Below are 27932 nucleotides of genomic sequence, written 5' to 3' on the forward strand. Positions count from 1 at the left end.
AGCTGGTGTCAAAGGTGGAGGGACATGCACTTGAGCATGAGTTGTATGACAAGCTGGACAGTGTTAAAAAAAAAAAAGGAGGGAATCAAATGGGAGGTCTTTGTTTGTAGTGTGATTGATTAGGAGTGTGTAGGTACTCGTTTCATCTATAAACATGACATTTACTATCATCCAAGACATAAAGCTTTGGATGAGGTGATACGAGGAAGGAAAGCAATAGCTTGCAGAAATGTTTATGCATGCAAGCATTGTGTTAATTGTTCTATTATTATTAACTGGAATAAATCTATGGGCTCCAGTGTGATTTCCTACTACTTCCTGTGACTAAGGAAGATTATAAAGATTGCAAAACTTTTGAGTGGCAGTAAGTAGGATTTAGGAAACATAAACACAAATCCTTTCTGAGGTCTCTCAGAGACAAAAAGGATTGAGGCTCTGCTATTCCATATTATCAATGGCCTTGGGGAACGTTACTAGAACATTCTGTACCCTGAATGCACCAGCAGTTACTGTGCATTGTGATTATTTTCTTTCACAAGTGTAGTCCCTCCACATGGAAAGAACTTTGGTAATCCCAGATTCCTCCAGTCTCTTACCCATTCTGTACAATGGTAATGTCCAAGGCATTAGCCTCTAGGCATTTGCGGCCAGTTAAATGTACATTATTTGTTATAAATTATATATTATTATTATTAAGGAGCATAAAAGTAAGAGTTTAGCTCTTTATTCCCATCAGTCATGTTTTAAATTGTTACCATATTAGGAAGCAAGTAGAGAACATTTTCATTGTCAAAGTCAGTTAGAGATGTCCCTGAGAATTTGGGGTAAAGCAAGACCAGGAAAGCTAATCTAGGCCAGGTAGAGTAGAGCCTGGTGAGGGTAAGACTCCCTGAAGATATCAACAGAAAACAAAGGGAATAATTATTGACAAATGATGAAACAGTTGCTTCTAGAAATGCATAGAATCCTTATCACCACTAATTAAAAACAAAAGAGAGACTTACCCAGAAGTGAGAGATGGCATTGACAAGAAATGATTTTTCAACCATGTGATCTGGAATATCAAGGAAGGACTTCCCTGTTACAATACCTGCATTATTAATGAGAATGGTGACATCACCCACTTCTTCTCTAACCTAGACAGAAGAGAAATGTGACATCAATTGAAGTATTGAATTTTTGATATTTACTTTCCTAAGTCACATTTTTTCCATTGTTTTACTCAAGTACAGTTGTGGAACGCATAGTTGTCAATGACAGATAAAGGTAGCCCCAGATTAAATTGCATAGTGACACTGTAGCTATAGGTGCTTGTGAATGGAGAGTCTACGATAGTCTCACAACCATGAAATCACTTAGCAATACCAATGTTTGAACATACTTGACTATTATTTCCTTTAAACTACGTATTTTGCTCCTGATTTTCATAAAGAAATCCATCAACTTAAAAGTAATCTTATGATCAGTTATACTTTTTGAAAGTACTTTGGGAATTTTGCTTAAAGAATGTGATTTCCTCTGTGCAAGCAAGGGCACAGCAGCATCTTACATGGTTTTGAGAGTCTCTCGGATTCCTCTGATTAACAATTTGAAAGGGGATTTTCATGTCTGGTACTGGGGTTTTTGTTAGGTACTCTATAGTTCATGCTGGGAGGATGTTTAGCCCAAGTGACTTCACTTTATTTAAACTACATATGTTTGAGGAGGATCCAAGATGCCAGTGATGATCATACATTGTGTCTCATCAGCAGGACAGCAGTGACTGCACAGTGATGAAGGACCAAACTAAGAGCTACAAAATACCAGTGCTGGTATTTCCAAGGTGAGAGGGGACCACATAATGTGAAACACAGGTAGATTTGGCCTCAGGTCACCCAGCTAATCAACAGAAAAGTCCTTGGGTCCCTAAAGGTGTGTGTGAAGCACCTGTGCTTGTGTATCAGACTGAACTGTGGGTCATAAAACACAATTATCTGAGTCTTCTAGGCCAGAGGAGACCCCACAGTCCAAAACACAAGAAATCTGACCTTAGCTCATCTGGCCAATCCACAGCAAGTTCCCAGGTCCATGCAGGCATGGGCTCAGTCTCCAAAGTCTAGTCACATGCCTGCTGATGTGCAGCACTTATGCTCTGTGTCTTAGAGTGAACTGTGGGCCACAAAACACCAGTGTCTGAGTCTCCCTGCCAAGAGGTGATACCATGGTGTGAAATACAGGTAGATCTGACCTCAGGTCACAAGACTGATCCACAGAAGGATTCTCTGATCTCCACATGTGAGGGGTCTCAACCCATAGCCACTCACCTATGAGCTGCTCTCAAAAGCCAGTGAAGGACACCAGAGACTACTACACAATGCCAGCCAATCAGCCAGATGATTAAAGACCAGCATAAAAACACAAACAACAAAAGCCAAAATAATATGGCATCTCCAGAATCCAGTTATCCCAAATGTAATCATCCCTGGACACTCTAACACAACTGAGACACAAGAAAATGACCTCAAATATTTCCTGATGAAGATGATAATTGAGGAAATGAATAAAACCCATAAGGAAATACAAGAAGATACAGTGAAACATGTGGAAGGAATGTGGCATTATCTTAGGCTGGGCCCAAGGTGAAAGTAGTCTTGGATGCCTTGACTGCACTGAGATCCCACTGAGCTAAAGATCTTAGGTAGACTCAGAGAGAGAGGAAGTTTCAGCCCAAGACAAAAGACAGGCTCCTGTGACTCTGCCAAGGGGTATTGTATTGCAAAAAGGACCATTGATTAGGAGAAAAAAGACTTTGGGGAAATGGAGTGAGAGAGATCAGAGGTTTCTGACCATGGCATGGGAAGCAGGAGGAGAAGAGGCTGGAGTTCTAGTCTGGAGTGTGTGGACTTCTTCTGTCTAGTGGAGGAGAAGCCCAGAGAATTATGTCAAGAGATTCATGCAGCAGAACTGGTACTCAGAAGCTTCTAGTTTTGTTCTTTTTAATCATTTTCCCTCCTGTTTAGGCTAGTTGAGTTGTAAGAAAGATACTTTTGTTTAATAAATCCAGAATAAAGTTTAATTGTTAAGGTACCAGAACCAACACAAACAGGTTGAGGCCCTTAGGCCATAAAAGAGGCCAATAGAAAGGAAATGAATAAATCACTGTATGAAATTCATGAATAATGCAAACATTCAGTGAAGGGAATGAATAAAATGGTTCAAGATTGGAAGATGAAAATGAAAACAATAATGAAAGCACAAACTGAAGAAATTCTCAAAACAGAGAACTTAGAGTAAAAAGCAGGAAGTACAGATGTCAACAGAATACAAGAAATGAAGGAAAGAATATCAGATGTAGAAGATACAATGGAAGAATTTGATACAACCATCAAAGAAAGTATTAAATCAAAAAATTTCTGATACAAAATATCCAAGAAATTAAGGACACCATGAAAAGACAAAACCTAAGGAATAATAGGAATTGAGGAAAGGGAAGATACCTGGCTCCAAGGCTCAGAAAATATTTTCAGCAAAGTCATAGAAGAAAATTTAAAGAAAGGAATGTCTATAAAAATTCAAGGGACCTACAGACTACCAAATAGAGTAGACCAGAAAAGAAAATCTTCCTGCAACATGCAATCAAAACTCCTAATGTACTGAGCAAAGAAAAAAATATTAAAAGTGATAATGGAAAGAGGCCAAGTAACATACAATGACAAATATATAAGAATCACAGCAGACTTTTCAACAGAGACCATAAAATACAGAAGAGCCTGGGCAGAGGTCATGTGAGCCCTGAGAGATCACAGATGCCAGTCCAGACTACTATGCCCAACAAAATGTTCAATAAACAAAGATGGAGAAAACAAGATATTCTATGACAAAGCCAAATTTAAACAGGACCTACCCACACACCCAAACCTACAGAAGATACTAGAAGGAAAACTCCAACCCAAGGAGGCTAACTACACCCAGGAAAATATGGGAAAGAAATAACTTCATTTTAGAAAAAAAATTAGACAAGAACACAAACACATTATCACAACCAACATCAAAATCAAAGGACCTAATAGTCACTGATCATTAATTTCTTTCAACATCAATGGTCTCAAGTCTCCAATAAAAAGGCACAGATTAACAGAATGGATGCATATACAAGACCCAACATTCTTCTGCATACAAGAAACAAACCTCAAACTCAATGATAGACATTATCTGAGAGTAAATGGTTGGAAGAAGGTCGTCCAAGCAAACCGACACAAGAAACAAGCTGGAATAGCCATTCTAATATCTAATAAAATAGACTTTCAACCAAAATTAATCAAAAGAGATGAGGGAGGACATTTCATACTCACCAAAGGAAAATTCAACCAAGATGACATCGCAATTCTGAACATTAATGCTCCCAATACAAGAGTACTCACGTTTGTAAAAGAAACATTAATAAAGCTTAAACCACACATCACTCTCTTCATATTAATAGTAGGAGACTTCAACACCCCCTTTCACCAAATGATAGGTCAATGAAACAAAAACTAAACCAAGAAATAATGACACTAACAGATGTCATGAATCAAATGGACCTAACAGACATCTAGAGAACTTTTCACCCAAACACAAAATATTATATTTTTTCTCAACAACTCATGTAACTTTCTCCAAAATTGACCATATAGTAGGCTACAAAGAAAGCCTCAACAGATACAAGAAGAGTGAAATAATACCTTGTATCCTATCAGACTACTATGGACTAAAGCTGGACCTCAACAACAACAGAAATAACAAAAAGGCTACACACACACATGGAAACTGAACAACTCTCTACTCAATGACAACTGGGCCAGGGAAGAAATAAAGAAAGAAATTAGGGAGTTCCTAAAATTCACTGAAGATGAAGGTAAAACATACCCAAACTTATCAGACACAATGAAAGCAGTGCTAAGAGAAAGTTCATAGCACTAAGTGCCTTCATAAAGAGATTAGAACAACTCAGATGAGCAACCTAATGGCACACATGGAATCACTAGGAAGGAAAAAAAAGAAGCAGACACACCCAAGAGGAGTAGACTACTGGAAAGAATCAAACTCAGGGCTGAAGTCAATAAATTAGAAACAAAGAGAACAATTCAAAGAATCAATGAAACTGAGAGGTGGTTCTATGAGAATATCAACAAATAGACAAACCCTTAGCGAACAAACTAAAAGGCAGAGAGACACTAACCAAATTAAAATCAGAAATGAAAAGAGAGACATAATGACAGACACCGAGGAAATCCAAAGAATCACTAAGTCTTACTTCATATGCCTATATGCCACGGAATTTGAAAATCTAAATGAAATGAACACTTTTCTTGATATATTCCACTTACCAAAGTTGAATCAACATCAGGTAAACAAACTAAAAAGTCCTATATGTCCTGCAGAAATAGAAGCAGTCACCAAAGGTCTCCCAACCAAAAATAATGCTCAGGGCTAGATGGTTTCTACCAGATCATCAAAGAAGAGCTAATATGAATACTCTTGAAAGTATTCCTCAGAATAGAAATGGAAGGAACATTATCAAACTCATTCTGTGAGGTCACAGTCATCTAGATACCTAAACTACACAAAGACACAACAAAGAAAAATTCAGACCAATTTCTCTTAGGAACATTCATAAAATGAATCCAAGAACACATCAAAGATATTATTCACCATGACCTAGTAGGTTTCATCCCAGGCATGCAGGGATGGTTCAATATAAAAAAATTCATCAATGTGGTCTACCATATAAACAAGCTGAAAGAAAAGACCCCACATGATTATCTCCTTAGATGCTGAAAAAGCATTTGACAAAAATCAACACCCATTCATTTTTAAAGTCCTGGAGATATCAGGAATACAAGGCATATACCTAAACATAACAAAGATTATATACAGCAAGCCGATGGACAAGATCAAAGTAAATGGAGAGAAACTCAAAGAACTTCCACTAAAATCACAGAGTAGGCAAGGCTACCTACTTTCTCCATATCCCTTAAATATAGTACTTGAAGTTCTAGCTAGAGTAATAACAGAACAAAGAAATCAAGGTGATCCATGCAGGAAAGGAAGAAGTCAAAGTATCACTATTTGCAGATGATTTGATAGAATATGTATATACCCCCAAAATTCTGCCAGAGAGCTGATATATCTGATGAGTATATAACCCCAAAATTCTGCCAGAGAGCTGATATATCATCTGATGAGTATATACCCCCAAAATTCTGCCAGAGAGCTGATATATCATCTGATGAGTATATAACCCCAAAATTCTGCCAGAGAGCTGATATATCTGATGAGTATATAACCCCCAAAATTCTGCCAGAGAGCTGATATATCTGATGAGTATATAACCCCCAAAATTCTGCCAGAGAGCTGATATATCTGATGAGTATATAACCCCCAAAATTCTGCCAGAGAGCTGATATATCTGATGAGTATATAACCCCCAAAATTCTGCCAGAGAGCTGATATATCTGATGAGTATATAACCCCCAAAATTCTGCCAGAGAGCTGATATATCTGATGAGTATATAACCCCCAAAATTCTGCCAGAGAGCTGATATATCTGATGAACACCTTCGGGAAAGTGGCTGGATACAAGGTTAATTTTTTAAAAAGTAGCTTTCCTATGTAGAAATGACAAATGGGTTGAGCAAGAAATTAGGGAAACTACATCCACCACAATAGCCACAAATAATATAAAGTATCTTGGCATAACTCTAACCAAGCAAGTGAAAGACTTATATGAAAAAACTTCAAGTCTCTGATGAAAGAAATTGAAGAAGATATCAGAAGATGGAAAGATCTCCCATGCTCCTGGATTGGGAGAATCATCATAGTAAAAATGGCTATCTTATCAAAAGCAATCTACAGATTCAATACAATCCCTATCGAAATACCCACACAATTCTTACAGATCTGGAAAGATCAATTCTCAACTTCATATGGAAAAACAAAAATCCCAAAATAACTAAAACAATCCTGTACAATAAAAGATTCTTTGGAGGAATCTTCATCCCCAATATTAAAATGACATGGTACTGGCATAAAAATAGGCTGGCTGATCAATGGAATTGATTAAGACTCAGAAATAAACCCACACACCTACGGACACTTGAGTTTTGAAAAGAAACCAAACTGTACAATGGAGAAAAGATAGCATTTTCAACAAATGCTGGTCTAACTGGATGTCCACATGTAGAGAAATGCAAATAGATAGATACTTATCACCCTGTACAAAACTCAAGTTCAAGTATATTAAAGACCTCAATATAAAACCAGATACACTAAATCTGTTAGAAGTAAAAGTGGGGAAGAGTCTTGAACTTATTGGCACAGGAGACAACTTCCTGAACAGAACACCAACAGCTTAGTCAACAGTCAACAAATGCGACCTCATGAAACTGAAATCTTCTGTAAGGCAAAAGACACTGTCAATAGAACAAAATGACAGCCTACAGACTGGAAAGATCTTTACCAACCCCCCATCCGACAAAGGGCTAATATCCAAAATACATAAAGAACTCAAGAAATTAAATACCACTGAACCAAATAACCCAATTTTAAAAATGGGGTACAGAGCCTAACAGAGAATTCTCAATGGAGGAATTTCTAATGGCCGAGAAGCACTTAAAGAAATGCTCATCTGGGAAATGCAAATCAAAATTACTCTGAGATCCCACCTTATACCTATCAGAATAGCTAAGATCAAAAACTCTAGTGGCAGCACATGCTGGAGAGGATGTGGAGAAAGGGGAACACTCCTCTATTGCTGGTAGGAGTGCAAATTAGTACAACCACTTTGGAAATTTCTGTTTTCTCAGAAAATTAGAAATAGTGTTACCCAAGACCCATCTATACCTCTCTTGAGCATATACTTGAAAGATGTTTTACCATACAACAAGGACATTTGCTCAACTATGTTCATAGCAGCTTTATTTATAATAGCCAGAATCTTGAAACAACCTAGATTTCACTCAACTGAAGAATGGATAAAGAAACTGTGGTAGATTTACACAATGGAATACTACTCAGCTATTAAAAACAAGGACATCTTGAAATTTGCTGGCAAATGAATGGAACTAGAAATGATCATGCTGAGTGAGGTAACCCAGACACAGAAAGACATGTATGGTGTATACTCACTTATAAGTGGGTATTAGCCCAACATAGATGTCCTCTGAGAGACACCACACAGTGGGGTTTGGAACAGATGCTGGGACTAGCAGTTGGACTCTAGGCTGAGGGCTGAGAGTTCTATGGATGGATGGGGGGGGGCGAACCTGGAGGGTTCTGGATTGACTACATGGAGACCATCAAGGCCATCAGAGCTATACCAAGGAGGGTCTGCACAAACTGAATCAACAACTAAGGACAATGCATGCAGTAAAACTAGACCCCCTGTTCAGATATTGCTGATGGACAGCTCATTCTCCAGGGTTGGAGGGAGGGAGTGGGGACTGCCTCTGACATGAACTCTGGTGCCTGTGATTTGATCATTTCCCCTTGGCTGTGAGACCCTGCAAGGACACAGAGGAAGAGGATGCAAGGTATCCTGATGAGACCTGACTGGCTATGGTCCCAACAGTGGGGAAAAAGGCTTCTGCCCTGAGAGGTCTAGGGGGATGGGAATAGGGTGGAGGGAGAGGGAATTTGGGAAGCAGAAGACATGAGAGAGGGGATAACAACTGGGATGTAATGTGAATAAATTATAATAAATAAAAATGAAAAACTGTATATGTTTATATATACTTTAATGTATCATTTGTAATATTAGATAAATAAAAATAATGAATCGTTAAGGCCTTTAAACACATCCTTAATGTTATTTTTTCCTTCCTTCCTTCATCTTCTTCTGTATTGATCTTCCATCCCTGCACCCAACTTAAGTCATCCCCCATTTTTACCGTTTTCTTCTTTGTATCACTTGTATCTTCTTGGTGAAGACAAAATACACTCTGGACATTAGACCTGGAGTATAAGAGCCAGATCTGCCCTGGAAGCTCCCTTCCCTGAAGACCAGCTTACATAGTACTGGAAGCTGCCAAGGGAGGGAGCAATCAGTAGTAAATACTCCCCAGCTGTGGTACCTAAGAGCCACAACAATGGTCAGTAGTGCAAAATGTCCTGTAAGCAAAATGTCAGTAACCAAAAACTCTTTAATTGGACATAGGGCCCACTGAGCAGGAAGAAAACATTCCATGTACTGGAAACCTAGCCAATTACCAGGGGCTTCCGAGGAGAAGCCACAACCTACACTTTAGTAAGCTGGTGTAATACCTAACGGCATTCTAAACATTTATCCTTATACTTAGAGATAAGAATAGTTCTCATCCTGCATGAAAGAAACTCCCCTTTGCAACAGATGGAGACCATTACAAAAACCACCATACCTGGTCAAAATACAGAGAACTACTGGTTGTGGGGTGCTCAGCCCCAGCTGATATTTTGCAATACACCTAAGGCTCAGGGAACATTAAGGAAGAGGGAAAGATCATAAGATCCAAAGGAGCAGAAAGTCTGATGTGAGATGTGTCTCTTAGAAATGACAGAAAGCCACACCCACCATCTATCTCAGCAATATGGCAGCCGACATAAGACCTGAGCAAGGGCAACGCCAACAGACATGTTACTAACATGGAAGGAGGGTAGCTCATGGAGCCCTGACTCTAAACAAAAATCTATAGACAACTAAGGAATCTGGCCCCTAACTGGTTATAACACACACACACACACACACACACACACACACACACACACACTGTGTAAAAAAACACTGAAAAAGAAAGAGGCAATGAATTTGAAAGGCAGTAAGTAAATGAGCGAGCATAGGAGGGGCTCGAGGTAGGAAAGGGAAGGGAAAAATAATATGATTATATTTTAACTTCTAGAAAGAAAATAAAAGTAAGAAAATCCCACAATCATATGACATTACAAAAATGTACAGCTGGGTGAATTTTAGTACATTCACATACTCATGTAATATGTCCTCCAAAGGAAATAAAACACATTTTTAAGACTCCAAAAGTTTTGTATATCTCCCTTCTTGCTTGCTATATTTTAGATCTGGAAAGTTCTCCTGAGGGTTAGTATTCTGTTGTGGAAGGTTTGGTTTATATGTAAACATGTTTTTGTTTTAATCCCAAGTGTGGGGTATGGAGGCTGCTTCAGTTTGTCCACAGCTGATAGCTGCCTCCTGAGATAGCATGTGATGTTTGTCATCTGTGAACTAACTCATGCAGGGGCATGGTCTTTGCCAGTGGGGATAAAAGCCAGAAGCAAAGAGTGGCCATGGGCTCCAAGAAAGAAGGTTGCTGGTGCCTCCCTCTGCTGCTCCTGGTTGCTGTTGATACCGTTTGACAAGAAGTTAAAGATCTCCTGGAACAAGGATTGGACTTGCCCAAAGGAACTCCACAACCCTAAACAGCAGGAAGTAGCTAAGAAAAACTGTGCCCCCTCTCTCCACTAGCTTTGTTTCTCCACTATCTGCTATTGGGGTGTTAGAAGGAATTGGCATGGAATAGAGAGAAAGAGCTTTAAGGAACTCAAAATAAAATTAGTTGTTTAAAAGTATGCCAAAAGTATTCAGTTTGGTGCTCTTGGAACATGGAAGAAGCTTTGAGGTGTAGGATCTATTGGGAAGTTTCCCTCCTCCCTCCCTCTCTCCCTCCCTCCCTCCCTCCCTCCCTCCCTCCCTCCCTCCCTCCCTCCCTCCCTTTCTTTTTTGATAATGGAGATTTAACCCTGGGCCTCGTGCCTTCTAGGTAAGCAATCTACTACTGAATTGTTTCACTAGCCCTCCTTTTTACTTTGAGGCCCAGGAAGTTGCTTAGATAGGTGTTGCTCTTGCTCTGTAACCCAGACAGGACTTGAGCTTGTGATCCTCTCATTTTTTAGCCTCCTGTGTTGTTAGGGATACAGCTAGTGGTCCACAGCCCCAGCACAGCCTGTTTCCTTACTTGCACATCTGTTGTTCTGGTTTTCCTTACCTACTGGTCTTTAGTGACTGTGAGTCTGAGAACACTCTCTGAGCCTATCCCTTCTTGTAGCCATTAGGTTTACTGTCAGCATGTGGATGCCTGATGGCTAATCTATAGGCATCATTTTCCTGATTCTTGTTTGGCTAGGTCAAGTCAGTGCTTAGAATAAAGGCATCCTAGGCAATAATGTATTTGATCCAGTGCCCAGAGACTTCTGTGATCCTGTGCACTCTGTCCAAAGATTACTTCTAATCTAAGTATTACCTTCCACTAGGGTTTTTAATAAGTGCCACAGCTATTTTCATTGCTTCCCTCCCACATAACCCACTCCACTGGCTTGCAGAACTCACTAAATGCCATGAGTGCTGTTTGGAGCAAAGCATACTCCAGGAAACACCAAGCAAACTGTTTCTCTCTCCCACCATGATGTCTCAGATTGTACCTCTGTAGATCATAATGATAAAGCTGATGCTGGGGCAGAGCAGGAAACAGGTTAAGTAATGACTTGATAATGTCACACACACATATGTACACACACACACACAGACACACACACACAGACACATGCACACAGAATGTATTCCGAATCAAACTTTTGGCAGATATGACTACTCTTTCCTCCAGACAAAAAGCATTGCCTATACTTACTTTTCTAATTCCTAGTCCATGCTATATGCAACCAGTTGGTTGAGATACTTGGGATATGTATCAAACTGCGGTGTACACACACACACACACACACACACACACACACACACACACACATACACACACACACACTAAGTGGTGACTTAGTAGAGGGAGAGTTGAGTTGCTGTTGGGATTAGACATCCTCCTGCTTTGGAGGAAGGTAGGTCTAAGGAAAACATCCATGAAAGACTAACTTGTAAAGGACATCTTACTGATTTGTGACAATAAGTGTAAACAAGAGCTCAATCCTAGACCAGTGAGGGATGTCTGGTCAAAAATGGGGAGAAGGAGGTAAAGTTTTTCATATAAAAATCTCTAAACACTTTGGGGGAATGGATGGTTACTGACACCACTCCAAGAGAAAGCCCTACATCTGAGAGTCAGTGCAGCAGGATGGGGTCTAGATCATGGGGTTTAATTTTTGCTATGCTTAGAGAAGGCATTTAAGAAAGACATTGTCCTTACTCATGATAAGGAAATAGGCTATGAGAAATTAAGAACCTGCCAAAAACCTCACTGCTCCTGAGAGCAACATTGCTTCACATGAAATGTGGAGGCACAAAAAGTAATACTTGCTTTTATGTAAATTGATTCTTCTTAATTATCAAGATTATATCTTTGGCTTGGTTTGAACTCACAATCTTCCTGCCTCAACCTTGCCATAGCTAGGATTTAATTATATGTCACTGTGTTTCACTGTATATGTTGACTTTGCATGTTGACATTAAACATTCTTTCTTCCTCTGCTTGTGGAAAGCTAATTACTCTGCCCTTTGGAATGATGCCATGCTAACCAAATCTTCACTCATTTCAAGGGTGGAGGATGATGCCTGCCATTTGTTAAAGTCTTACAGGTAACGTATTTGTGTTTCCCAGCACTTAAAAACTAACTACAATTTAATGGCTGAGCAGTATTCCATTGTGTAGATGTACCACAGTTTCTTTATCCATTCTTTGGTTGAGAGAAATCTAGGTTGTTTCCAGATTCTGGCTATTATGAATAAAGCTGCCATGAACATAGTTGAGCAAAATGTCCTTGTTGTATGGTGGAGCATCTTTCAAGGTATATGGCCAGGAGTGGTACAGCTGGGTCTTACAGCAGCTCTATCCCCAATTTTCTGAAAAAGCGTCAGATTGATTTCCAAAGTGGTAGTACAAGTTTGCATTCCCACCAGCAATGGAGAAGTCTTCCCCTTTCCAGGAAATCTTAAAATTTGTAGGCAAATGAATGGAACAAGAAATGGTCATCCTAAGTGAGGTAACCTAGACTCAGAAAGACATGCATGGGGATATTAGCCCGGCCTAGAGGTCCTCTGGGAGACTCTATCCAGTGGGGAATCGGAAAAGATGCTGGGACTTGCTGCTGGACTCTGGGTGGAGTGCTGAGAATGCTATGGAAGAATGGGGGGATAGAAGGACCTAGAGGGCTCAGGATCCCCACAAGGAGACCATCAACACTGGCAGATCTGGACTCAGGGACCCTGTATAAACTGTTACAGAAACAAAGGACAATACATGCAGAGAACTTAGACCCCCAAGTCAGAAGTCTAGGAGTGGGGAATAAGGTGGAAAATGGGGGGTAGGTGTGGGAAAGGGAAGATACAAATGAGGGGATAACAATCAGCATGTAATATCAATAAGTTATAATAAATAAATTAATTAATTTTAAAAACTAACTATAGTTAAGCCAAAGCTGAGATGGACTGGTAAACTTGGAAAAATGCTACTTACAAGTTAGTGGCAAAGAAGAAACATTTCCGAAATATTCTAATGAGAAATATTTCTAAATTTTTAGGATGGTTTCTGGACACCAAGAAAAATTTACCCAGAACAGAACACTTTGTAGGGAGACAGGGATGGTGGTGTAGGAGGTGATGACACTTTCCTGCACAGGAGAAGGTTGCCGGGGGGGTGGTGTTCACATTGCTCACAGCTCACTGATGATGCTCCTGTGCTTTGGTACCAGGGCCACTTTGGTTCCAGGGCCACTTTAAGTCCGTTAGTTTTCTGATACATGACCTAGACAAGTTCCTTCTACTCTCCCTCCCTCTGTTTCATCATGGATCATGTAGCAAAATGATAGTTCTTTGTTCCTTTGAGAAGTTTACATATAACCAGAGACAGAAGCAAAGGCCTTTACAGGCACCTGAACTGGCTTGGGCCTGGTTCTGAGAAAGGAGATGTTACTAAACAGATTACATTAAGTCCACCCAGAAAGCATTCTGCTAGGAGTTCTTCCTGGCATGTTTCTTTTCCTCTTGCAAAATGAGACTAGCTTTGGTTTCCCCTGTTTGGTACCAAAATTAAACCTGGGAGCTAGAATGCCCACATTGTTATCAGCTGTTAGCGAGTTACAAAAACCCCAAATCCTGTGGGTCCCTACACAAAGGAAGAGGAAGAAGAAATGAAAGAAATATGAAGAGAGAAAGAAGCTCAGAAAGCATCACAGTGCGGCAACTCAATGAGTAATTTTGAGTAAATCACAAATTGAAGCCAGCAAATAGAAATTGGATTGCAAAGAAATGTCTTGGTGACTCTGTGGTCAAACTGTATGTACCTTTCGACTCCTAGCTACCTGGCCATGACCCTGTATTTTAGAAGTTTCTGCCTTGTGTTCTTGGGTAAGCTGCATGTTCAGAGCTCCATGGCTTTTTTCTCTGTTTAATAGGAGTGTGGTAGCAAAGTGCACTTCAGAAGGTCAAGGTGTGTTGGTTAATTGAATTACAAAGTACACAATTAAAAAAAAAATACTAACTAATAAGATAAAGGTAGCATGGTTGCTAGTTTTATTTATTTAATTTTTGCTTGGTTGTTAAAACATTTTGAATCAGATTTGTGACTCTGCTTAGAAGCTGGTGCCTTATTAATCCTATATGTGCAGCTCTTTCCCTTAACAGGGTTACCTCTGAGGTAATATGGCTACCACAAACATGTCCAAGTCATTGATGAGGAAACCACCATGTCCCTATGAAATAGAGCCCTTTTAAATCACTCAAATTATCCGGTTACTAAGTAGCTTTCCTGCTCTGTTCTGTGGAAGCAACAATGAATGTGTCTGCCTACAGTTTCCATTCTTCTCCTTCCTACCACACTGCTATTCCCATCGGCGGTCCCCTCCATGCAGCATTGCGCGTTGTCTGCCAAGGGGACTGTGTAAAGTCAAACAGTCCATGTGAAGTTAGACAGCACGAGCAGGTGAAGTGTGGGAAGAACTTTTGAACACTCAGTGATTTTCCCCCCTTAAACTCTACAGGCTGTGTTAAAAAAGCACAGTACAGCAATAGGCTTGCCGTAAGAGGAAGTGGGATTTCAGCATCATCAAAGTCATGAAACAATAGCCAACCTTGCCAAGCCTTGCCAACCACTAGCGTTTCACTTCACAGATGTGGAGACAGGGTGTAGAAAGGTGAAAGTTGCACAACGAAATCAGGAGATCTGGAGCTTGGCAGAGTGTCTATCAACCAAGGTCGCTGAGCAAATTGCTAGGCAACACCACCAGACAGGACTTGGCTTTGAAGGGAGAGAGTCACTAAGCAAAACAGTCAGGTGGCACTGGGCTCTGAAGCCAGGCCAAGCCCTGCTCCTAGTCCTGGTTTTGGCTATGGAGTCATACTTAAGTCAAACAGAATTAAACTGTACCTATACAGGAATCTTTGGGAGAACTTAAAACAAAATCAGCCCCCCCCCCATTGTATCAAAGCAAGAAGTGACAGTAAGCTCACCTGGTCAGCAACCCTGTAGACCTCCTTCCTGTTGCTGCAGTCACACTTATAGGCAAAGACTTTCACATCACCTTTTTCCTTGGCCAGCCTGCATGTTTCCAGATTGCCTTCTTGATTAATATCCCAGAGAACTAAGTTGGCTCCGTGGCTGGCGAAATGCATGGCCAGGAGCCTTCCAAGTCCACTCCCAGCTCCTGTTATAAGTACAGTCTCTCCAGAAACATCCTTCTTCCCTTTAGGAATTATCTTGAAAACTAAAGATTCTAAAAAATAATATAGAAATTTTCCCAAAAAGATGGCTGTGTCTGCCACTGCATTCATGTTGATTGATTGAAGAAAGCAATGACCTAATAAGGGGGAAAGTAGCTAGTAAGTCCATTTCGTTACAACAGCTGCAATACAGTCTAACATCATTTGTTGCAAGTGTATTATATTTGAGACATTACTTTCAACTATATGCCTTAGTAGATATTCTTAAAACTGCTGAATTGTAAATTATATAAAAATGATTACAAGAGCATTTTATATTATCAAGAAACATCTTAATTTATAGCACACTTCCTTTTCAGATTATCTGATTGATAGGTAGGCCATGGATGATCAGAATGGCTTTGTAGTTAAGGACATAAAGTCTGTATGCCGTGACCCACTCAGCCTTACATGATAAGTAAGCTAAGACTCTAGGCCCTTGGTCCAGTCATTTTTCTCCTGAATTGTCTTAGTTTGCTTTCTACTGCTGTGATAAATACCATGAGCAAAAGGAATTTAGGGAGGAAAGGATTTAATTTACCTTACAGGTTACAGTCCGTCATGAAGGGAGGTCAGGACAGAAATCAAAGGCAGGACCGTGAGGTAGAAACTGAAGCAGAGGCCACGGAGGAGTGGTGTTATAGTCTTGCTCAGCCAGTTTTCTTATATGATTCATAACCACCTGCCTAGGGGTGGCACACTGAGATGGGCCTCCCACATCAATCACTAATCTCAGACTTGTCTGCAGGCAAATGTGATGGAAGCATTTTCTTGTCAACTGAGGTTCACTTTTACCAGATGATAATGACTTGTGTCAAGTTGACAAAAATAAAACAAGCGAGCAAAAAAAAAAAAAAAAAAAAAAAAAAAAAAAAAAAAAAAAAAACTAGCCAGCACATAAATGGGCAAGCTTAATGACCTAATAGAACTGTACTTTCATGTGACAACTGTTTAATAATAACATGGAAATAATATTGTGCTAGAAATAAAGCCTTTATAGCTTTTCACCTGATTTGTATAATAATTCTTGAGAGGCACAAGCTAAGTATAGTAGTGTTATTTTATACTGAAACAGCAAATATCTAGTCAAGGGCAGAAGTGTCACTAACTGTCATCTAGGTCTTTACAACTAGAGTAGGCTGTTCTTGGAATTAATGGGTCCTTTACCTACAGCCACCTTTCAACAACAACAACAATAACAACAACAAAATCCAAAAAATGAAAAAACCAGATAATTTTATATTTGGTCACATTTTCCTGATTTTTGCTAATTTTCTTCTGCAATACTTTAGTTTTCCTACTCTATCATCTTAAGAAACCATCAGATACAGAAACATACACAATCTGAACTTAACCCTGTGCACCTCAACAGAATGCCCGGTATAGTGATGATGATAAAAAATGCTCTCACATGGTTGTTATTAATGCTATGAAAATTTACATACTAGGCAAATCCCAAGTGCTCAGTCAGAATGAAGTCATTTAGGTTTTACACGGGTTGGCCATCTTACCAATGAAAGTTCAGTCAGAAAGAGGCTAAGCAAACGGTAGTTACTAATAGTGGAGATAGATGTTGATGCCACATCAGGACTTTGGTGTCTGTGTTCTTAAATTCTAAGCAATAGAATTGCACCTTTCCATCCGCTGCAGAAGACAAGAGCTGAGCCTGATAGAAAGAATCGCCTTTCAGCCTTGATGCCTAAAAGAAGTAGAAAGGGAGACCATGAAGGCCGGGTGAGGCTGTATACAAGCCCCAGCAATGTCAGTGTCCAGCAGCAGGCTGAGAATCAGAAAGCCAACAAAGAAGATGAAAAAGTAGAAGGTAGAGACGGGGCTTCAGGTGACCCCCAAAAGGAGAGAAGTCTCTAGACACAGAGAAGAGTGAAGACGATGACTACCAGCAAAGGCAAAAAGGTGTAGAAGGGCTCATTGACATTGGAAACCCCAACCGGGTGGCACAGACAACCAAGAAGGTCCCCCAACTGGATTTGGATGGGCCAAAGGAGATTCCAAGGAAAGAACTAGGAGAAACTGAGAAGCAGAAAGCAAAGGAGCACTACATGACAATGCATTTGGCTGGGAAGCAGAGTAGCCCAAGGTGGGAGGAGGCAGCAAGAAAGAAAGAGGGGAAGAGGAAAGCAAAAGATGATGCAACTTTGTCAGGAAAACAAATGCATTTGCTCTCCCTGAATAAGCAAGCTGGCCTCAGAAGCCCTTTATTGCCAGGATCCCCTATGGCCTGGGGCCATCTCTTCATCTTGGCACAGTTCAGGGCTGGAGTGTGTGTGTGTGTGTGTGTGTGTGTGTGTGTGTGTGTGTGTGTGTGTGTGTGTGTGTTTGTCTGTGTGGGGGGACCTGGGGAGAGGGGCAGCTGCTATCTTTGAGGCAGAAAGATGCATATATGACCATTTGAATAATTTTTTTTGGCTGTTTTGTCTTTTTAAACATTCTTTGTTTTCCTTTTATTTTAAAACACTTTTTATTAATTTTTTTTACATATACACTTATATTATGACACATATATACAATAAACTACCTACAGCAAGAAGAATGACAAAACAATCAGGAATATATATGTTACATTCATAGTGTTTTGGCTATTTGTATTTGTCAGCCTTGAAGAAAACATCTTTCCAATCTTGTGAGTCTAAAATTCTGAATGTAAATCAATATCTATCACATCTCATCATTATCAATTTAAAACATCTATCTATACCTAAAAACATCTTAACCCCTAAGATGCAAGCAGAGTCGACAGCCAAAGTCTGCCAAGACAGGGTAAGCAAGGCCTCAATAGTTCCTACCTCAAAAATATGTCTGTCAGATACATTGGGCCAGAAGGCTGAAGACGATGCTCCAATGTTATAGAGAGTTTTGGGTGACTGTTCAGGCAGCAAAGTGTCTCTGACATCTCATTTGGAAAGCTAATAACCTGCACTTCCTGTTTACTCAGGTAATTAATTTTATTCCTTCTCAAGTCTCTGATGAGGTTGAAGACCAGTTAGTTTAGTTTTTTTGCTGTTTGTAGAATTTGGAACCCTGGTTGGGTGGTGCCTGGCAAGTGGGGTAAGGAGATTCCACTTACCCAGTAGATTGCGCATTAGTGTATGTGTGTGTGTGTGTGTGTGTGTGTGTGTGTGTGTGTGTGTGTGTGTGTGTGTGTGTGCAGGCGGCTGCTATGGGAGTTGATGACAACCAGCTCAGATTGTTATCTGGGTGCTCACTCAGAGGGCCTGTCTCTGTGCCTCTAAGGGGCCAAGGTTTGTGGTTGGCCAGTTCCATCTGATGATGCCTCTCCTCTCTGAGTTTCTTCCCAGCCACCTGGTCAGGGCTAGTGCCTATTTTTAACCTACCCACTGATCATTTCAAGAAACCTCTGGTTACTGTGCATCACCCAGACTAGACATGCTCCTCAAATCCAACTTGTATATTTGGCAGATTAAATGACATTATTATTCACATATATATTATTCATATATATATACATATGTGTGTGTGTGTATATATATATATATATATATATATATATATATATATATATATATATATATATATATGAGTTGTCTTTCAAGGCTTTTAATTTTAAACCAGTCAAGAATTAACTTTGAGATGTCATACTGAGGCTTCCAAAGGACGTCAAAAGGTGCTGTCACTTTGTTGTTAGCCCATTACTTCCAATAATTTCCACCAAGAGAAGATGGAAAGAGAAAAAGTTCTATTCCCAAATCATCACTGTAAGTATGTGGACTTCAGAAGGGAAGATTAAAACAATGGAAGGAAGTTAGGTATGAATAATCAAGTGTTGGCTTTTAAAGATGCTGAGTTACCAAAGCCAGGCATGGTGGTGCAGGCTTTAATCCCAGCACTTGGGAGGCAGAGACAGTTGGATCGCTTACTGGCCTGGACAGATGGCTCAGACGTTAAGAGCAGTTGACTCTTCTTCTAGTCATCCTGAATTCAATTCCCAGCAACCACATGGAGGCTCTCGACTGTCTATAATGTCTGGTGCCCTCTTCTGGCATGCAGGTGCACGTGCAGACAGAACACTGTAAACACAATAAATAAATAAGATGCACAATCTAGACTGGTTGGCTGTCTAGACTGTTCCAGGCAGGAACTTGACTGCGGGCCACAGCGGTCCAGGCCTGGATAATTGAGATAAATAAATCTTAAAAGAAAAAAAATGCTGAATTACAGTCCCTCCCATCGAGGAAGACAGCGTAGCCCTGAGACATGGAAGGAAAGCGAACACGAGGCTGGAGCACAGCACAAAGTGATGCAGGTATTATCTTAACAAATGGCTTGGTCCTAGGGATGGGTGACAGGGAGGACAGGGAGAGTGGTTCTCCACTGGGGAGTGAAGGAAAGCATGCAAAGAGGATTGGCTTTTAGCCTTATCTAGAAGAGAAGTTATCCTAGGGATTTGCATTACCTTGAGGTTTAGAGCTAGTGTAATTGCCAGTTACTAATTGGGAGAGAGATCAAGGTATAAAAAATCCATTGTCTTCCCCCAAGCTCATATAGTCTATCCTGGGTCAAGTGGACTCTCAGATAGCATGTACTGCATTTCAGTGATGTAAGAAGCTCATATCTGACCCAGTAAAGACGGCTACAGGAATGGTGAAGAAGAGGCGCTGGGTCAAATGATATAGGGTGAACAAGTGAGGGCTGGGATTTGCCTCCAAGTGTTTTCTTCTTAGAATGTTGATTCTCAAAGAATATGGCTTGAAGTATGCAGAGAGAAATTCAATTTATCTTGCTATAAAAATCATTCAACTTCAGCAACGTATTATGCTTGGGACTACTTGGAAGGTAAAGGGCTTTCCATTTTTAAGACAGCAGCCACCATTTAACTGCCCATTGAGCTGCATTTTCAGACTACTGAAAGCACTGAAATTTATTTATTTTTATTTTTTAATATATTTTATTAATTTATTCGTATTACATCTCAATTGTTATCCCATCCCTTGTTTCCTCCCATTCTTCCCTCCCTCCCACTTTCCCCTTACTCCCCTCCCTTATGACTGTGACTGGGGGGGACCTCCTCCCCCTGTATATGCTCATAGGGTATCAAGTCTCTTCTTGGTAGCCTGCTATCCTTCCTCTGAGTGCCACCAGGTCTCCCCATCCAGGGAACGTGGTCAAATATGGGGCACCAGAGTTCATGTGAAAGTCATATCCCACTCTCTACTCAACTTGAAGAATGTCCTGTCCATTGGGTAGATCTGGGTAGGGGTTCGAAGTTTACTGCATGTATAGTCCTTGGCTGGTGCCATAGTTTGAGCAGGACCCCTGGGCCCAGGTCCACCCGTCATAATGTTCTTCTTTTAGGTTTCTAGGACCCTCTGGATCCTTTTATTTCCCTGTTCCCCCATGCTTCTCTCACCTAGAGTCCCAATATGATGTCCTCCCCTCTGTCCCACTTTCCTGATAAGTGAAGACATTCATGGGACATGCCCCTTGGGCTAGTGTCCAGATATAAGTGAGTATATGCCACTTAACTTTTTCTGCTTCTGGGTTAACTCACTCATTATGATTATTTCTAGTTCAATCCATTTGTCCACAAATTTTGGGAATTCCAGGTTTTTACCAGCTATGTAGTATTCCATAGTGTAAATGTACCACAGTTAGCACTGAAATTTATAACAAAGTTTAAAAAATACACACAAAGCTTGATACAACTAGTGCTGGACATAAGAAGGAGTGTTTCCAGGTGAGTGCTTGGGCACTTGGAGTTACCAAGGAATCAGAAAGATGTCAAGAAGTATTATGATGAGTAAACACTTATTAAGTGCCAGTTGTCACTACCATGTTTTCCTGCCTGTAGTGCAGAGGGTTAACAAGGAAGATCATGTGGGTATATACAACTGGCCAAGGATTGCACCACTCATGAATAGATTTGGATTGTAGCCCAGAGTCCATGATTGCAGAGGGCTTCCTTTTTTTGGCTGCTTTAAAGACAACATCCTGAAATAAGTTTCACTAAACTTGGCTTTACCTCATGAGGGCCTTCTTTCATTTTTCAGACATGTGCTAAGGGTTTCAAGTTGAAGAGCATGCTGTGAGACTGGCGTAAGCATTGATGCTGCTTTACATGGATTTTGCAGCTGGAATTCACAGGTTCATATTTGCAGGCATGGCTTCAAGTGCTGCCAGCTCCTCGAGGAGTTCAGCCATGCTTTACCTTCTTTGAACCTTAGCTCCCACATCTGCGAGGTAAGCAGATTATGACCTCCCATGAGTGCCACATGGAATGAAATAGCAAATGTAAAAGCAATTTTATGAACTGCGAATAGTTTTTGCCCTATCCGTAAACTCCTCTTTGATGAAGACAGCAGATGTGCAGCCATCCATCCATAAATATACTCATAACAACGCATGAGAGATACCTCTGTAGTTTCCAGCAGGATGGACATAATAAAACTATCCAGGAAAACTTGCAACAGGGGTTTGCATAGGAGGTCATCCACGTGACATTTTATATACTGTCTGCTGTTAAGTGTAATATTCTCTTAAGAAGCCAAATATAGGTTCTTTGTATACTTATATTGTGACATACACAAGCCAAACACAGGGCATCATAGGGGTGTCCTTTAGCACACTCAAGCCCTACAGTACTTCACATGTCTCCCTGGGCAGCTTCCTTTTTTCTGCATCAAACATTCCTCTTATCCTGACAAAAACCATAGAAATCAAGGAAAATCTACCAGAATGGAATAATAATGAGCCATTGGAGAGAGCATGTTAATTCATGGCTCTGTCAGTCATGCTCAGAAAAACAAAATCTGAAGAATGACATGAAGCATGGTCCGAGATATCAAAGGAACTAATTATAGCCAAATTAATATTGCATGCTGATCCTGTGCTGCCTAGTGTTTTGTCAACATGACACAAACTAAAGTTATTTTGGAAAAGGACACCTTAATTGAGAAAAATTCCTCTCCATACTGGTCTGTGGGAAAGCCGATAGTGCATTTTCTTGGTTGGTGGACAATGTGGGAGGGCCCAGATCACTCTGGGTGGTGCCATTCCTGGGCTGGTAATCCTGAGTGCTATAAGAAAGCAGGCTGAGCAAGCCATAGGAACAAGCCAGTAAAGAGACTCTCCATTGCCTCCGTAGCACCTCCTGCCTCCAGGTTTCTACCCTGAGTTCCTTCAGCAGCAGACTGTGATATGGAAGGATAATAAAAATGAGCCTCTTTGCTCCCCAAATTACTCATGGTCACTATGTTTCATCACAGCAATAGAAACTCTAACTAAGACAGATGGCAAAGGTGTCCTCACAGACGCTGAAGCAAACATGACTGTGTCAGCAGCTCAAGCTGTGCCTCATATGACTCTGTTTGATGAGTCCTCCCACATTTTTGGCATCTGTCTAGGTATCTGACATAGATACATCAACCATGGCAGTGTTGCTCTTATGTCCGCCATATTTGCAGTGCTGCAATAGATAGCACACATTTATACATTCAGCTGTCAAAATGGCCTGGGGTGAGTGAGAGATGTGCCTTTGTGTGTGAAAGAACTCTTCTCCAATAAACAAAAATCTACAGCAAAGATTTGTAGAGCTTCATAAGCACTGTGAGGGGGTACCTCAAATTCTCTGCTTGATTGTGTTTTCCTGTGGTGTCTTTATATCACTGTCATCAGCTCTCTCTTGGGAAACATGAATGGATGGTGGTGTTTCAGAGTCAGCAGCACTGTCATTTGCTCACTTAACAGTTCCAATTCTCCTGGTAGGTACTCAGATTCCTTACATGCTTGACTCCACCATCTTGTGAACAGACTTTGTAAGCACCTATTATTGTCCAGCAAGTCCCCAGAGGGAGATGGATAGAACCATGCGGGTTGGAGGCTGAGGACCATGTCCCTGGTGTCTGGAGGGTGTATTGCCATTGTTTTTAGGTGTACACAACCAGGCTACATAATCTCCTGATTTTCAGATAGCTTGTGCCTTGTGCACTTTCATCTGGGATCTCATCTTGAGAAGATTGTTATAGACTCTGCAGGTATTGCTATAGAGTGGCTCACATTTTCTGATTTTCTTTCGCCATGCAGTAGTTACTTAAACTTTTATTCTATATGTCACTTGTAAACTCCAAGTTGTTTAGGGGCTTTACTACATTCCTATGAAGTATTCTTTTGGCAAGGACATATCATATTTTCAACTATTTATTGCAACACACCATAATGTTCAGTGTTAGTGCTTTCATGGTTAGTGATGATAAATTCAATTGCAAAGTGAAGGTAAAGGTTTTTCTAATGCAAAGTCCAATTTTCCATTGTTTAATTATTAGAATTCAGGAGGATAGTTCTAGGGTGCCAGGTACTACCTTGCTCCCTACAATTGTTCACATAATGGATCTTTAAACTGTATATTTTAAGAGGTTATTTTAAGGTCATGTGGAAATTGTTCAGAATGAATTCCTATGTACTCACCCCTGTCTTGTCCCTCCCTGCCTCAACTCCTACCAAGGACTTTTAAGAACACAGTGCAATATCTGTTGATTTATTGGTAAGGTACATTACTATCATTTCAGTCCATAATTTACATTAGGGCCCATCTTCTGAAATGTCAGTATTCAGCCTTTAAATGCTCTTCTTTCCTTTAATGCTATGTATTCAAATTCGTCTGTTGCTGAGTGAAGATTTGTCCTTGATTCTTGTCTTCTCAATGGAAAGAATTCTGCCAAGAAACATGGACAGTCTAATCTGAAGTTTATTTAGCAAAACAAAACATACTCCAGAAAGAGATGGAAGGGCTCACTGAAGAGTATGTAGCACTGTTCTGAGTTCTGTGAAGAGCAGTTTTGGAACATTTTAAAGGATGTTTATAGGGTAGGTAGTATATTTCTGGCAATATGTGAATCTTTCATACTTTCCAAACTGTTTTATACAGGATATGTCTTCTATGGAATTTCTTCCCACAATATTCTTATAAAGCCCAGTTAGGAGAACGCTAAAACTTTAATTCAAATAACATTAAGCAAAACTGGGACCTTTTGAGGATGCAGACCTTTGTATATGCATATATGGGTTTTATTTTAGTTTTTTATATGTTCGAAATACCAGTCATTTATCAGATGTATAATTGATGATTTTCTTCATTCTGTAGGTTGCTACTTTGCTTGAACAATGGTGTTATTTTGCTGTACAGAAGCTTTTAAGCTTCTTGAGGTCCTATTTATTAATTGTTGGTGCTAATGCCTGTGTTATCTGCGTCCTATTTAGAAAGGTCTCTCCTGTGCCAATGAGTTCAAGATTACTCCACACCTTTTTTTTTTTTTTTTTTTTTTTAATCAGACTTAAGGTATCAGTTTTATGTTGAGGTCATTGATCCATTTGAAGTTATGTTTTGTGCAGGGTGACAAGTATGGATGTATTTGCATTTTTCTACATGCAGACATCCAGTTTGATGAACACCATTTTGTTGAATATTATATCTTGTTTTTTCAGTGTGTATTTCTGGCTTCTTTATCAAAATTCCAATATCTTCTATCAAAAATAGGTGTATGGATTTATGTCTCTTTTATTTATTTTTTCCTTTTTAAAAAAATTTTTTTATTAATTTATTCTTGTTACATCTCAATGTTTATCCCATCCCTTGTATCCTCCCATTCTTCCCTCCCTCCCATTTTCCCATTATTCCCCTCCCCTATGACTGTTCCTGAGGGGGATTACCTCCCCCTGTATAATGCTCATAGGGTATCAAGTCTCTTCTTGGCAACCTGCTGTCCTTCCTCTGAGTGCCACCAGGTCTCCCCCTCCAGGGGCATGGTCAAATGTGAAGCACCAGCATACGTGAGAAAGTCATATCCCACTCTCCACTCAACTGTGGAGAATGTTCTGACCGTTGGCTAGATCTGGGTAGGGGCTTAAAGTTTACTGCCTATATTGTCCTTGGCTGGTGCCTTAGTTTGAGCGGGACCCCTGGGCCCAAATCTGCCTATCATAATGTTCTACTTGTAGGTTTCTAGGACCCTCTGGATCCTTCTACTTTGCTATTCTCCCATGTCTCTTTTAATTTGATTCCATTGACCAATCCTTTTTCTGTCTCTCCTTAGAAAACAAACATGTTTCTAAGGCATAATAACAAAGTAAAATAAATTATAATAAGTGAAAACAAAACACATCAAAATAGAACAAAACAAGCGAGCAGAAAGAAAAGAGCACACAAAAATAATGGCACAAGAAACAGGTATAGACTTATAGACCAACTTGTTCACACATTCAGGAATCCCATAAAAACATTAAGTTGGAAGCCATAACCAACTATATGGTAAAAACAACAACAACAACAAAAAAGAAATAAAAATGAGATAAAATACAATAAAAAACCTTGCCATGACATAAAAACTCTTCACATATGCTGGTGACTTCCTTTTTTGTTGGTCATCTATTGATGGGCATGCAACCTACCCCTCAGAGTCATTTTTTCCATGGTGAGACTCCCTTGGAGAAAGTGAAATTTTCATTTGCAAGTGTTTCCTAATTGGAGACAGTTGCTAGGTTATTGATGGGGCCATGCATCTACTTCTCCTTACAGCTCTAGGACTCTGTCTTTTGAAGACAGTGCAGGGTCTATCTATGTGTGCTGTCTCAGTCTCTGTGAGTTCACATATGCATCCATGCTGTTGATTGGGGGGGGGGGCTTGTTTGCTTGGTGTCTCCATCCTCTCCAGATCTTACACTATTTCCAATGGCCTTTCCACAGTGCTCTCTGAACCGAGAGGGGAGGGACTTGATGGAGCATTCCCTTTAGGGCTGAGAGTTCCAAGGTTTCTCTCCCTCTGCATATGTGTTTCTGTCTTTGTTCCCATCTGCTGCAGGAGGAAACTTCTCTGGGGATGGCTGAATAAGGCTCTGGTCAGAATGTTATTAGGAGTCATTTTGTTGCTACTTTCCTTTAGTAGAATAGCAGTGTTTGGTTTTACCTTAGCTCCCTAGGCTATTTAGTCTCAGGGTCTTGGCCACCCAAACAGGTTAGGTATAGGTTTCATCTTGAGAAGTAGGTCTTAGGTCAGATTAGATAATGGATGGTTAAGCTACAAGCTTTGTGCCACTATTGCACTAGCATATTTTGCAGGCTGGACACTACTGTTGATCAAAGAGTTTGCAAATGGGTTAGTATTTACCTGTCTCCTTTAGTAGCATGCAGAGTGTCTCCTTGAACCAAAAGTGCTAGCACGTACAGGTAAAGGCTCTCTGTAGGCACCAGCTCAACTTCTCCACATTCAATGAGTTGTGTAGGTGACGTCTGCAGAAATAGGGCCTTGCCATCAGTTTGTGGTGACCTATAGTCTTGGAAATAGCCTGGGTTATTTAGGGGAGTCCCTTAGTATTCTTTTGGCCAACAACTCAATTAGATATAATGTAATCTTGGAATGGAAGCTTAATGGTGACAAGAGATGTCCAGCTGTGGCTCTGTCTTCCCCATTGTTCTGTGATTTCATTTAGATCACCTACACACACACACACACACACACACACACACACTCACACACACACACACACGTGCGCGCGGCTCTGCTTTATTAGGTTTCAAATGTTCCACTTTTCCCTCTCCTTCTTCAATGATCATCCCATCCCAGTCCCACTCCCATCTGTCCATAACTATTGATTCTATATCCATTTCCTAGGGATGTCTGTCTGCCTTCCCTGCATGTCCATTATTCTATACCGAACTTCTGTGGTCCTATAGATTATAGATTGGCTATCATTGACCTAACAGATAATATCCACATATAAGCAAATACATACCACATTTATATTTCTGGGTCTGAGATACCTCATTCAGGATGAATTTTTTTCTAGTTCCATTCATTTATCTGTGAATTTAATTTTTTCTTTTTTTTTTAAACATTGAAAACATATTTTTCTTTCACATAACTATGTCCAAACTACAGTTTCTAGTTGAATTTATTTTTATACAAGTGCTTGTTTCTCTTAGCTTATTCCTTAACCTGGCTATCACACAAATAGTTGAGATTCTTTTATAATACAAGGCTTCACAACACAATCTGAGCAGTTTAAGTCTGCTCTTAACCCTTTATATGTATGTTGTCTTACTCCGAGCAAACACCCCAGTTATACTTGCACCTTTGTAGCTTTCCTAGGTTTCAGTTCCTTCTTCCTCAACTTCTTTTGCCCTCTTCCTTTGGCTCCTTACCTAACTCCTCCTCCCCTGGATGCCAGGAAGTCCAGCCTTATTCTCTCCCCTGATCTTTGATTGGCTTTATTGACATAACAGAGGGACAATTGGGGAGCAGAAATTACACATTTAGACAGAAAT

At 40.2% G+C, this 27932-nt stretch overlaps 2 protein-coding genes across 2 annotated transcripts in view; one reads left to right on the forward strand and one right to left on the reverse strand.

Moving 5' to 3' along the window:
- LOC127201330 (short-chain dehydrogenase/reductase family 16C member 6) overlaps positions 1-16301 on the reverse strand; it is a 35225-nt gene extending 18924 nt beyond the window's left edge. Inside the window, exons 1-3 of the mRNA XM_051159819.1 lie at positions 16182-16301; positions 15392-15738; positions 1005-1136 (exon numbers count right to left, since the gene is read on the reverse strand). Of these exons, the coding sequence (XP_051015776.1) occupies positions 1005-1136; positions 15392-15712 (453 nt within the window). The 5' untranslated portion in view covers positions 15713-15738; positions 16182-16301. The remainder of the gene's footprint in view (positions 1-1004; positions 1137-15391; positions 15739-16181) is intronic.
- Positions 16302-17335: 1034 nt separating this feature from the next.
- On the forward strand, positions 17336-23027 carry LOC127206227 (28 kDa heat- and acid-stable phosphoprotein-like). The gene is given in 4 exon segments (XM_051165497.1): positions 17336-17495; positions 17498-17906; positions 21748-21856; positions 22761-23027. Coding segments are annotated over 4 exon segments (945 nt in total).
- Positions 23028-27932: the final 4905 nt, after the last annotated feature.

This window comes from Acomys russatus, chromosome 2 (assembly GCF_903995435.1).
Source record: "Acomys russatus chromosome 2, mAcoRus1.1, whole genome shotgun sequence".
Lineage (NCBI taxonomy): Eukaryota > Metazoa > Chordata > Mammalia > Rodentia > Muridae > Acomys > Acomys russatus.